General features: G+C 45.8%; 1 protein-coding gene across 1 annotated transcript in view; it reads left to right on the top strand.

The window, feature by feature from the left end:
* Positions 1 to 666: 666 nt before the first annotated feature.
* ELOVL2 (ELOVL fatty acid elongase 2) overlaps positions 667 to 14,083 on the top strand; it is a 53,719-nt gene continuing 40,302 nt past the window's right edge. Inside the window, exon 1 of the mRNA XM_079985088.1 lies at positions 667 to 942. Coding sequence (XP_079841214.1) covers positions 940 to 942 — 3 coding nt within the window. The 5' untranslated portion in view covers positions 667 to 939. The remainder of the gene's footprint in view (positions 943 to 14,083) is intronic.

Raw genomic sequence — 14,083 nt, 5'->3', positions numbered from 1 at the left:
ATGGCGCTTACTTCCAGGTACCCACAGGAGTGCATAGGAGTTGCAGGCGAGGGACCCTCGAAGCTGCCGCAGCTTGCTTGCTTGCTGTTGCAACTTTCTCTTTAATACAGAACTGTCTATCTATTGATCGAGCGATCGAAGTTTGTACCCCACTTTTTTCTCCAAGGAGCTCAAGGCGCACGGTTCTCCCTCTCCTCCTTTACTACAACACGGCGGGGTCGTTTAGGCTCAGAGAAGACAGCCCAAGTGAGCTTCAGGGCGGAGAAGGGATTCAAACCCTGCTCTCCCAGGTGCCTAACCCTGCTCTCGAAGCACGGCTCCACAGTCAGGGAATCTATTGCAACGTTCCAGATCTGCAACTGGAGGTCGCTAAACTCGCCTCCCCTGCAAGAGAAACGGGCTGGCAGCCTTGCAGCAGCCCCGGAGCCAAGTGGGCCAAAGGAGCCCCGCGGAGGGGATGCAAAGATCAAACGTCCCCGCGAAAAGCAGGCGCCGCCGGCTCTCTTTCCCTTGCAAACCCACCGGCTGGCGCGCGCAAGCTGAGCTCTCGGCTCGCGCGGGGAGAAGAAGAGGAGGAGGAGCCTCCGCGCCTTCCCCCCCCCCCGGCTGCCCTTGGCCCCGCCCCCTCTCTGAAGTCACCCCAGCAGCCCCTCGCCTTTCGCGCGAGGCCGGGGGGCGGGGCGGGCGCGCGGAGCATGGGGAGGCCGGAGCTGGCCTTAAGCTGCAGAGCGAGAGGCGGAGGCGGAGAGAGCGGGAAGCCCAGCACGCCCGGCCGGGGAAGGAGCCGCTACTCGCTGGAGCGCTCGCCGAGCTGACGGAGAGCCGGGATACCCTGGACAGCGCCTCGCCGCGCCGCCGCCGCCTCCTCCTCCTCCTCGCCTTGCCGAGCGCGCCCCGCCGCCTTCCCCCCGCCCAGAGACCCCCTTCGGCGGCGGCAACATGGTGAGTGAGGGAGTGAAGGGACCAGCCTATTTCTGGCGCGCGCGGAGCGGACAGCCGCGTTGCTCCGCCGGGAGACGCGAAATCCCTCCGAGGAGGAGGAGGAGGAGGAGGAGAGCGCGCGCTCTCCCTCTCGCTCTTCAGCCATGAGGGCTGAGAAAGAAGCCAGGAGACCCCCCGGACAGGAGCCGGCCTCTCTCCTCACAGGCGCCCACAGCAGCGCCTTTCCCACCCCAACACCTGCCACAGCCGCGCGCCCGCGCCCTCGCCCTCGCCCTCGCGCGCCATTCATGCTTCCCTCGCAGACGCTTAGCAAGCCAAGGATACACACGCAGCTCCTCTCTCTCTCTCTCTGCCCACGTACACACACGCAGGTGCACACATTCCCTTCATTCTCCTTCACACATGCTTCCCTGCCCTCAAACACACACACACAAACCCCTCTTCCTTATTCCTCCGCCTCATCCCCTCCTTTTCTCCCACATCCTTACCTGCAGGCACTTTTCCTCACACCTGTACATGACATGCTGCCTCACGCTCCTATACCCCGTTTCTCTCTCTCTCATGCCCACTTTATCCTTTGTCTCACATCTAGCGCAATGCCATCATTTTTCTTTTTACACCTTGAGCCTTTTCCTTGCACACAAATGCTTGTTCTCTGCAAGACAATGCATCTCGTGCAACATATGCACCACATTTTCTTGATATGCACACTGTTCTTGTTAGCACACCCACACAGCCCTCGCACAGGCAAACACCATCCATTTCTCTCACTGTATCTCATATATAGAGCGCTTTCTCTCTCTCTCTCTCTCTCTCTCTGTCTATAGGCAACAACTGCTGTGCCCACATTACTTTATCCTCTCTTCCCCGCCCACACCTGACCTCCCCAACTAATGTTTCCTCACACACAGACAGACAGACACATGTTCTTATCTGCATACAGGTGTTTGTTTCTCAACACATACAGATTCACAGTTGTTCATTTGTTGCTCTCAGACCCATTAACAAAAGCACACTGAGGACCCCATGGAAGCCATAGTTTACATACTGGTTTCACCAACAGAAGACACTGAGCTCCCTCCTTCCCCTCCTTTTGTGCCCCACAGCTTATTTTTTCCAAATGCATCCTATGAAGAATCAGGGTGCAGTTTTGGGTTGCTCTCTGTATATGAAGAGCTCCTCTACTCATGCACACACTTGCTTCCTATATGGTGCAATCTTATACAAGTCTACTTGGAAGTAAGTGCCATTAAGTTCAATAGGGCTTACTCTCTGATAAAGGGGTTTATAGGATTGCAGGCTTAATCAGCTGCCCTTGCAGATCTTCTGTCTTTGTGCACACTTCAACAGAAAACATTCATAGTGCTGCTATAGTAAGGGTTAAAAGAAGAAGAAACTTTCCTTTTACCTAACTCTGTTGTAGAAATGGGTGAAGCAGTTAGTTAATACCACTCCATTGTTACAAACTGGTCCTAACATCAGCTTAGGCAAGCCTTGAAGAACTCTAGGAGGAATCCTTGGCTGCCAATAGTACTTCCAAATTACTCCTTCCCCACCTACTCTAGTAGTATGCAAATTAAAGATGAAAGGCCAGTTTAAAGGGACATAAAAAACCAAAGTAGACATGCAGGTTCCTTAAAAAAACCCACCATACATTGTGGGGCCATATTTTTATTGGAATCAATCAAAATATCACAACAGCTCCACACTTTTGTGATGTTTTCGTTGATCCCAATAAAAGTATTGCCCAACAGATTTTGCACTTTAAAAGGCAGCACTCTGCTCCTTCCTTCCTACTGCAGATCCAAGTTATTTAGAAAATCCTAGGAAATTCAGATCTAGCTACTAGCTTTGGGAACAAATCCATCTGAATGTAACAAATGCATGTTAGAGTATTAGCATTCCAGCTTCACCACCGTTACCCTTATTCAGTCGGGTTCTTCATGACCATATTTGGATTAGGTCTTTTATGTGAGTGTTCAGATTGTATATGTATTCTTTTGCGGCAAAATTAAATACTCATGTTAGGATAACAGCTCAGGGAATGTTTTCAGCCTGTAAGACAAAACGAGGACAATGAGATATATATATTTTTGGTCAAAATTTGGGTCTTACTGTGTGAAAAGCCCTTAGTTACTATCTGGAAGGCCGGTTACCAGACCAAAGGACCATTGTAGCCAGATGACAGGTATGTAGCCATTCACCTCTGACAGTAACAAAGCTAAAATGGGATTTCTCTCTCTCTCCCCCCCCATCTATCTAAAAGAACACTAAGCTGTACATAATGAGAAAGAAATAATAAGTATTCCAAGACCTACAATACCTATTCTTGACAATTAGCTGAAAGCCATGTTAATGAATGTTGTAACAGTTTACAGTCACATCACAGAAAAACTGCAATAAGAATGGAAGGAGAAAGGGTGTGTTTGTGATAAAATTCCAGTTGTATATAGCTTTATCCCTAATAGATTTCATGCCTTTCATAGAATGACATGAAACAAGAATCAGATAATCTTGGAAACCCCTTAAAGGTTATTGTATACATTTCTCGCTGTGCCAATTCCAAGAAACAAACCCAGTTCTGCACTGTTGATAGCTTTAAAAAGGTACTCATCTGGGTTCAAATCTTTCTTAACTAAGGCAGGTTTTACAAGTGGGGAGCTAACAGATGAATGAAAAATGCAATCATATTGGGTGACTTTTGTGCGTGTAATTTTTTTATTTAAAAAACCCTGCCAAGCTTACAGCTTTTGAAATGTAATTTGAAATGTAAGAGCATGAAATGTAAGGGTGATCCACAAAGGGGATTGGAAGCCTCATGTTAGCTGGGCCCAGTGGCGTAGCGTGGGGGGTGCAGGGGGGGCCGGCCGCACCGGGCGCAACATCTGGGGTTAGGGCAAATCCACGTGTTAGGGGGTGCAAATCCACGGGTTAGGGGGCGCAAATTACTTGCCTTGCCCCGGGTGCTGACAACCCACGCTACGCCACTGGCTGGGCCTATCAGTCATCTCAATGAATATACAGATGAGAAAACGAAGGTTCAAGGTGGCTCAGTAGCTAACCCAATTATCAGTAATGTGTTCGTGTGTGTTTGTAGTTACACCATTGAGCCTGTGTCCCAGAGGATCACAAGGACTGCACTAATGATAAGATGAAGTTAATGATGTATGATATAATGAACAACCTAGTGCACATCAACTGGGAATCAGGTCACATATAGGTGCTACTGAGTTTTTATTCTAACATCAGACCTGAAGCTTTTGGCTTGCACCAGTTACTCTGAACTCTCCATACACCCAAGTAGTTTTTGGGAAATTAGATTTTGGACAGCATAAATATATTCCATACTTGTGATTTATCCTGGCAGTGTTTTATGTGTTTTATAGAATCATAGAGTTGGAAGGTAATATGTGCCATTCTCCTGCCCATGGAGGGAACTCGCTGCATCCAAAGCATATTCAGAAATGGCAGCATGGCTTTTTGTTTGCAGTTGGTTTTTTTAAGTCAGTAACTTATTGGAGAAAATCAGTGCAGGGAATGAGATGGACACACTTTTTACACAGAGACATGTGTAGTTGAACTACAATGAAATGTCAAAGGAGACTCTTAGTGATCACAGTTATGTGATGGAAAGCAGCTTCCCAGGTTGCAAAGTTCTACAAACCTGGAAACACATATAAAAACAAATTCTCTTGTCCATCTTACATGATGATCATAAACTCATCATTTGGAAGCAAGTACAATTCGCTGAAATGGCAGTGATGCCCAAGGTCAAGGTGCCAGTATCTGTGTTTTATTTGGGAAATCGTTAGTTTGAAAGTTGTATACAGTTTCCGTAGTAAGCATATATTATTGCACTGTATCTTTTGATATATCCATGCAAAGTATTTGTGAGAATCGGGATACAATGTTTCACCCCACTCAAGCCTGAGAATCATTTTGAAGACATCAGGGTGTTTGTTTGTTTTGTTTTGCTGTTTATGGAATATACTTCTCATATTAACCAGCGTTCTCAGCCTCAGTTGCATGCTTATTCTGAGCCATAAGCCTGATTTCCCCCAGGATCTCCAGTTAAAACTGGATCATCTCAAGTAGACATGCGTGGAAATACATTGGAAAGCCACTACCAGTAAGAAGAGACCATGCTGAGCCAGATGGACCAGTAGAGGCAATGGAGCAGATTTTGGAATTACTGGGGAGCTGCAGCGGGGAGAAGAGAGAATAGGCAGGAGAATCTCCATTTATGCAAACTGAATTTTTGTTGTGCAGGCAGGCTGACATCATTGGATGTCACCCCATATACTAGACCTCAGGAACCACCAATGTTTTCTGCAGCAGTTGCAAACTGTGGAACACCCCAGACATGAGCATTGCCTGTCAAAAGTGAATGATGATAACTATCGGTTTGTCTAGTGACAAAGGACCAATTCACACCACAAGTTTCCTCACCCCCACTGTGCAGAGATTCTTCACAGCTACATAGGATGGGGTGGCCAGATGTGGCCCTCCAGGGGTCCCTGTCTGGCTTTCAGGATTGTCCCCAGGACACACCAAGCCAGACACCTGATGGGCTCTGTTTCATGCCCTCCCTGAGTGCCTCTGCCTTGCTTGAATGTGACCTTGAACTGTGACAATGCCTCTTGCTTTCCTGGATAGAGAGAGTGTGGAGAAGCCCACACTGAAAAATGCTCCCCACCCCAACATAGGAACCTACCTTATACGAAGTCAAGCCATTCAACCATTTAGCTCAGTATTATCAACACTAACTAGCAGCGAGTCTGTAGGGTTTCAGGTAGGCATTTTCCCCAGCCTTATTTGGAGATGCCAGGGATTGAACCTGGGACCTTTTGCATGCAAAGCAAATGCTCTACCACTGAGCTACAGTCCTTCCCTTATGAACATACTGCCCTACAGCTAGAGCTTCATGTTATCTGGAATCTTCATGGAGTTCGGTTCTTTCAGCAAGTGTCATAAGCCAATGTCCTCTTTGCAACCATATAACAACTTTTTTTCTCTTTTCTTTTGGTCTGGCATAATACCTGGAGGTGTGGATAAATGATTTATGGAGGCCTAAAGCTTAGTTTGTGGGGGCACGCTCCCAGCTCCTTTTTATTTTGCAGATACATTGGCAAGATGGGAGCCTAGGGCCCTTGACAGTGTAATGTGCCAAAATTAGGCATTGAACTGGATGCGACACTGGGGTGCATAAAAAAGGACAACCTCCTGGAGATGTGGGTATATCATCTGGTGTTGTCATGCATTAAATAATGTTGCACCAAACAAACAAACAACCCAACACCCAGCCATTTTGATTGCAAAGAATTCTTGTGCATCTCAAGAGGACCATCCCTGGTCTTGGAGATATATGATATTGGAAAGTACAAAGCTTATTTAGTGGTACAGTGGTACCTCAGGTTACAGACTCTTCAGGTTACAGACGCTTCAGGTTACAGACTCTGCTAATCCAGAAATAGTACCTCAGGTTAAGAACTTTGCTTCAGGATGAGAACAGAAATTGTGCGGTGGCAGCAGCAGGCCCCTTTAGCTAAAGTGGTACCTCAGGTTAAGAACAGTTTCAGGTAAAGAACAGACCTCCAGAACGAATTAAGTTCTTAACCCAAGTTAAGTTCTTTTTCACTGACATTTTTCCCTGTAAAAAGAATGTCTCTGCATTGATTTGCAGCCAGCACGATCCAGTGGGTTATTGGCCTTTGATCTAGGAAATTTGGGTCCAAGTTCCACTTCCTCCTCAGCTGGTTGACTTGAGATAAAATTTGTTGACTTCAACTTCCCCATCACCAAAATGGGAATAACAGAATTCCATTGGATGGGGATAGTTGCTAGCGTGATGAAGCATGGAAAGCTTTGTACAACATCTGTGATTACATTTATAAAAGGGGGAAAAAGCAATCTTGCATTCTCAGTTACCTGTTCCTTCCCTTACCCACCCCTTTCAACAGTCTTCACTGGGCTAGTCTTTTAATTTATACAATAGCCTATGTAATTGTACTTGCAAATCTAGGCTTAAGTAACCTAACTGGGGCCCACTTAGTTTTAATTTAAGAGAGGGTTATTTTCCAGTATTCATTTCATCCACTCAAGTGGCACTGGGTATCTGATTCTGCAGCTTCCACTGCCTTCCTCACACATGCATTCTTCCCAGCCAGTATTAAGAAAAAATAATCCCCAGCAATCTCTGCTGCAAACTCTAAACAGAGTCCTTCCAAAAAGCATCATACTGGCAGCGAGTGAATGACTGGCACAAACCTCCAAAAGGGGATGGGGAAAATACTGTTTCAAGGAATTGGCATTCTTTTCATCAGAGTACAAGTTCCAAATAATGGCATCCACACCACATTTGCTTTCCAGTTACTTGTTATGTAATGGCTTGCTTTGGTTAGTTGTGTAGGAAGTCAAATAAATTATATTGCGACAGTGTCATTTGCTGGTACAAAGGGACATTTTATTTAGCTCTGTTCTGAGCCAGGGGTGGTATTTAGAGGTAGGAAAAGACAGCCAGGTATAATTCTGACTGCATTTACTCCACTACAACCCCACTGATTTTACTAGATTGCAGCAAGAATTGTAACCTTGGGCAGTAGCTCACAATTCATGAATTAAAGTCATTGGGACATACATGTGAAACTTTGGACCTCTAATGCTTACTGACATTTAAATTTTTAACATTCACTCTCGTAACTAATTATTTCAGAGTGATTCCATTAACAGAGCTCCTCCTCAGACACATAAAAGGAGTCTTGATAGATGTGCGTCTTAATGCACGACACATCGATGGAAGACCATAACATGGTGTCAGAAGTCATGTTGTAAATTTACAGATTCCCAACCAGACAAGGAAAATGACACTGTTCCCTGCACCAGAAGTCTTCAGCTCTAATAATCCTGCACCCTGGAAGAAATAGAAGAAAATATTTGCTTGCTTTTGCCTGGCATCAGAGGAATAGTGCACATAAAGCTCATCACTATGTTATGGGGAAAGAAGCCAACAATGGCTGCTATTCATGTAAACTTATCTCAGAATAAACCAATTAGATTCGACTGGTTGATTTCAGTGGGTATAGTGTTGAGTATGGCTAACACTGGATACTGCCCAATGTTTGCAATTCCTTTTTCTTTGCTGAAGAGGGCAACAAGCACAACCGTAGCCAGATTAGATACCTATTTCACTCCCAAGAGGAATGTAGCTTATGAGAAGTCTGCTGTCGAAGACTAGTCAAATCCCTGAGTCATTTGTTAGGGCTTTGTCTGAACAAGACTGAATTTACTGTTAAAAAACAGAAGACCGCTGGTAGAGATAGATTGGTGACTGTAATTCTAGAAAAGGTCTCTCCAATCTTTTGCCCTACATCAGGTATGAACCACAGTTCCCACCATTCCTGACTATGGGCCATGCTTGATGGGGTTGGTGGGTACTGTAGAAGTGGTATTACCCATTGGGAATGGTAGGGGAGAAGGCAGGGATGCCAACTGTAGGTAGAATCAGAGCCAATTGCAAGCAAAACCAACTAATGCTAGTTTTGTCTCCATCCTCCTCCCTGTTGAGTTCCACAAGAGTTCCACAAGAGCAACATCAAGACTGAGGAAGGGCAAGTGGACAGCCAGTGCCACCCCCTTGGGCTGGTTGTGAGAAGGTGGGGGCTGGCTGAAGGCAGAGTGAGGTTGGTGGGGCACTGCCCTGTTCACTCCAATGCACCAGTCTCCACTGCACTGCAGACCCAAACATCTGGAAAGCACTAGGCTGGGGAAGGCTTTTCTGCAGAAAGGGTTCCTGAAAGAATGTAGCTAATAGAAGACTCAGTCCTTCACCAAGCCATGGAGATAAGCAAGGGAATCAGAGTACATCAGAAACCCAGAGCAGGATTGAAAAGATAACTTTGGAGCAACTTGGAGAAGGTAACCTTTAATCCACAAAACATTAGAAGAAGACTTGGTGGTCAGTTTGGAAAAGAGTAGATTCATACTGGAAGTCCAAGAAAAAGCAATCCTGCCATTTTAAAAAGCATTCTGCAACACAAAGATACCCTTTCAAACAGCATGCACGAGTTGTGGAAGAATTCACAGAGGAGTTTGCCCCAGTGATGGGAGAGTACATTTCAGGATGTGCTCCAAAATATGCTATTTTGCTGTGTTCAAAAGTGACCGCAGTAGTGGATGTCTTATTTTTCTTAGGTTCCATATTTTGTAAAGAGTAACCGTTCCTGAAGAATATATTTGGGACAATCATCGTTCCAAAAGTGATTTATGAGCTGATGCCACAGCAATTTAAGAGGGATGACCTACAGAAGATTCCAGAGCACCCCACCCCATATTTACATAAAGCAGAAACCATTTTACACAAAGGTGTCACTTTTTTATGCTTTACAACACAAACAAGTTACAAAGAGAAGCAGATTTTGTTCACTGAGTATGCAATAGTCATAACTTGGATAATCTCAGTCATGGAGAAGCTCTAAGTATGAGACTACTAAAAACAGCGGGGGTGGGGGGTGGGGGTGGAGATATGTTTGTGGACAATGGTCTACTTAAAGGAGATCCTGTGGACATTGCTTTAAGATCTGATACCAAACCATATAAAATACAAACACCCTGAAAGGTATAAATGGAGCTGGAACAGATGAAGGAGCATAACATAATTTAAATAAATAAATAAATTTTATTTATACCCCAACCTCCCTAGCCAAGGCCGGGCTCAGGGCAGCTAACAAGCAATAATAAAAACAAGTTGAATGAATACAACTTAAAAACAAGATTAAAATATAACATTAAAACATTAAAATGCAGCCTCATCACAGGAGGAGAAAGGAAAAAAGAAAGAGGGGGAGGGAATCAAAATTGACTCCAAGCCAAAGTCCAGGTGGAACAACTCTGTCTTACAGGCGCTGTGGAAAGAAATCAGATCCTGCAGGGCCCTGGTCTCATGAGACAGAGCGTTCCACCAGGCCGGAGCCAGTGTTGAAAAGGCCCTGGCTCTGGTTGAGGCTAATCTAACTCCCTTAGGGCCTGGGGCCCCTAGGGTGTTGCTGTTTATGGACCTTAAGGTCCTCCGTGGGGCATACTGGGAGAGGCGGTCCCGTAGGTACGAGGGTCCTAGGCCATGAAGGTCAAAACCAGCACCTTAAATCTGACCCTGTACTCCACCAGGAGCCAGTGCAGCTGGAAAAGCACTGGGTAAATATGCTCCCATGGCAGAGACCCCGTGAGGAGCCACACTGCAGCATTCTGCACCCGCTGGAGTTTCTGGGACAGCTTCAAGGGCAGCCCTGCGTAAAGCGAATTACAGTAGTCAAGCCTGGAGGTGACTGTCACATGGATCACTGTGGCCAGGTCGGGGTGGGAAAGGTAAGGGACCAATTAAGGAGATTATGTTAAGTTTTCAGGAAGCATGCCTCCCAAGCAGTGTGGAAGGTTACTGTTGGAATTGGGGATGTAGAAGCTAATGTGCTTAATGCATGGCCTTCTGGTTTCTGAAGCACTTGGCTTATTTGAAATATGACATCTTAGCCAAATGTTTAAATGAGTAAGCAGGGGAATAATTGCATTTCCATCTAGAGCAAGCTCTTTAAGGTGGCAATACTGCACGGTACAGTAAAGGGGATGTGTGGTAGAAAATCCTTTATGACCTTGCCTGGCAGCAAAAGGAGGAGGAGCCCCTGGTACATTAATCCCAGTCTTGGGGACACAGTGTTACATTGCAGGCAGCTGGGACAGCAACCAAGAAACCTCCTTCTTAAACATAGAGCCGCCTTTGTCTCAAGGCTAGACAGGGAGCTGTTGTAAAACTGAAGGCATTCTCTCCCCCTCTCTCTTTCTATTTAAAAAGTTCAGTTGCTGAACTAGCATAGATATCCTGTGCACAAGCTGTGCGCCCAGTGTCTGAAATGTGTTAAAATGAAAGATGTGGAAAAGATCCTTAGTGGGATAAAATTACTCCCACCCCTTTTCCATTCTCCTACAGTAATCCAAAATGTGTTTCAAATAGCAAGATAATCTCAGTTTATCAATGGCATAAATAACACTAACTCATTCTTATGCCTCCGTTCAACAGAAAGCTATCAAAATTGGTACCATCGTCATTTGGAATTAACAGAAATGTATGGACAATATGACTTTGACATAGTCGTTCAAAACTTTTTCTATACAGTGGTACCTTGGGTTAAGTACTTAATTCATTCCGGAGGTCGATTCTTTTTGTTGTTTAGTCATTTAGTCATGTCTGACTCTTCGTGACCCCATGGACCAGAGCACGCCAGGCACTTCTGTCTTCCACTGCCTCCCGCAGTTTGGTCAAACTCATGCTGGTAGCTTCGAGAACACTATCCAACCATCTTGTCCTCTGTCGTCCCCTTCTCCTTGTGCGCTCCATCTTTCCCAACATCAGGGTCTTCTCTTCTCATGAGGTGGCCAGAGTATTGGAGCCTCAGCTTCATGATCTGTCCTTCCAGTGAGCACTCAGGGCTGATTTCCTTAAGAATTGATAGGTTTGGGGGGGCACCAGGTGGCGCATTGGAAGATGGCCGACAATAACATCTCTCTGACCTACACGAGGTAATAAAGAGGCTGCTATGGGAAGTATGCAGTCTTCCTGCCCCCCCCCCCCAAGGAGATGGGGGGGACAGCCTTGCCAGCGATGTCCACAATGCACCCCCGGATTCGAAAGAAGGGGGTGCAGGACATTTGGCACCAGCCCTCGGTGAGCTCAGCTCTTCCTGACGCTGCTTCCAATCGCGCCCTGGTTCGCTTCAGCTCGAAAATATAATTGGAAATATATAATTGGAAAGAAGCTGAAGCACATACATCAAGCAAAGTTCGAGAGATAAGGCTGCTGATTAATGCATCTCTGCGATTGGAGTGACAGGAGGAGACAAATAAATCAAGTGATGAACCACCATTACGAGACTGGTACATGCAGAGCGAAAAAAAGAGGGGGGGTGGAGGAAAAAAACTTTTAGTTTCTTTCCCTTCTGTGAGTATTTATAACCCTCCAACCCAGAGAGACGAATCGTCGCCTTTTATTAATCGCAAGCAAGAATTTAAGAGCTGTGTGGAGTGAATTAATTGTGATGGCCTGGGATTCCGATTCAGAGGCTGAACCAAAGGAATCCCAGCCTGCACAGGAGTCCCCGCCTCCAGGGCCGGCTGAACTGGGGCAGGGCCTGGATTCTGAAGTGCCTGCACCTGTGCCGGATCCTCAGGAACAGGCACCAGGTGATTCCACTCTGGCTCCAGAGGTGGTTGAGGACTCAGTGCCTGCAGGTGAGTCTCCCCCTGGGCCCAGTAACCCTTCAGCCTCTCCTGAACTGCAGAGGCTCAGGGCAGAGAGGCGAAGGGAACTGGTTTCTCCCAGGAGGAGTGCTCGCCTTAAGGCCAAGAGAGGTGGGTCTCCTAGGAGCCGGGACCGCCCCTGGCCTCAGAACAGATAAAGGCCAGTCGGCCCGGTCCCAGGTTGTGGGAGCAACGTCGTTGTTGAGTACCTGTTCCTGCCCGGACCCAGACCTGACTCTCCAGTGCTCCTGTCCCCGCCCGGCTTCCTGCTTCGGACCTCGCCCCGCTCCTTGTGGACTGATTCCAGGCTAGTGACCCAGGACCGGACTTTGACTACGCCAACGGTAACCTTTCCCCCGGGATCAGCACATTAATGATCGAAGAGAGGACTTGTAGATATTGGAGAGCGGAGGAAAAATTCTATGACACAGTTTATAATGTCGTCTTGCTAAGACAGGCTTGTCGAAGAAAGACGAGGGGAGGAGGACCAGGGTTATTGGAATGTGACTGATGGATTGAATCTGATAACCTGGCAGAGCCCCTTTGTGATATACGCGGCAAGCTTGGGAAAATTAATAGGACAGACCGAGGATAAATTTTTGAAGAAGGGGAGGAATGGCGGCTGTCCTTATGAGATATGACTTTTGGAGTGTGCAAAACCCACACAGAAGTTGTTTGTTTCTAACCTGCTTGTGAAGATTATCAGAGATCACAAAGAAAGGAATACATGATAACAACACGAAGATGAAGAAAGTAATAAAGAGACTATCTGGACAGATCTGGATAGAACTGTTTGATAAAAGCAGCAACAGAAGTGATGTTTTGATCCTCGTTCAGAGCTTGATGTATGGGTACCCCCAACAAAATTTAAAAATTTGGCTCTATAATTTGGAATTAATATGATTTGGAAATAATGTGATTGGATTGGCCTGTTAATAAAAAAATTATGTTTAGAAAAGAATGGATAGGTTTGATCGTCTTGTAGTCCATGGGACTCTCAAGAGTCTCCTCTAGCACCATAATTCAAAAGCATCAATTCTTCGGCGATCAGCCTTCTTTATGGTCCAGCTTTCACTTGACACTGTTCTTCACCTGAAGCACCACTTTAGCTAATGGGGCCTCCTGCTGCTGCCGTGCCGCCAGAGCATGATTTCTGTTCTCATCCTGAAGCAAAGTTCTTAACCTGAGGTACTATTTCTGGGTTAGCGGAGTCTGTAACCTGAAGTATATGTAACCTGAGGTACCACTGTAATTTTTTTTGCAATGTCTAACTAATAAAACACATGCATTATTTATGTAGCATTTTAGAGTGCTGAAATGCACCTATGTATTCTTCCGGTAATCCTTACAGCAACCCTACAAGAGAGGACAATATCTTCATCATCATCATCATCATCATCATCATCATCATCATCATCTACATATTGCAGATGTAAGATGGTGGGTGACATAAAGGGGCTTGCTTAAGCCTCGATCACTTAATGAGTATGTGACTGAGAAAAGATTTCAGCTAAACACTTCCTGGATCATGGCCCATACGCTTAAGCCCTAGAGTGTACCATCCCTAGTCAGACATCGATCTGTGTACAAATGAATGTGTGGAGTGAGAGATTTGGGATCCCATGCTGGCCAACAAGTCTCATCATGTGCAGGTAATCTATACCAGTGTACAGAATTTTGATTCCCCGCTCTGTTGTAGATCTTGCCTGCCTTCCTCTCTCCTCCTCGACCTCCTCCTTCTGTACTTCATTTTCCATTTTAAACATTTTCAAAATTTTATTTATCATAAGCATATGTACACATAACCATACAAACGGAACCATATATGGCACATAGTCAGCATAAGAAACAAAGAGAG

The sequence above is a fragment of the Podarcis cretensis genome, assembly GCF_951804945.1.
Source record: "Podarcis cretensis genome assembly, chromosome: 7".
NCBI lineage: Eukaryota > Metazoa > Chordata > Lepidosauria > Squamata > Lacertidae > Podarcis > Podarcis cretensis.
The sequence above is the reverse complement of the archived record's forward strand: the minus strand, read 5'-3'. Positions and strand labels throughout refer to the sequence as shown.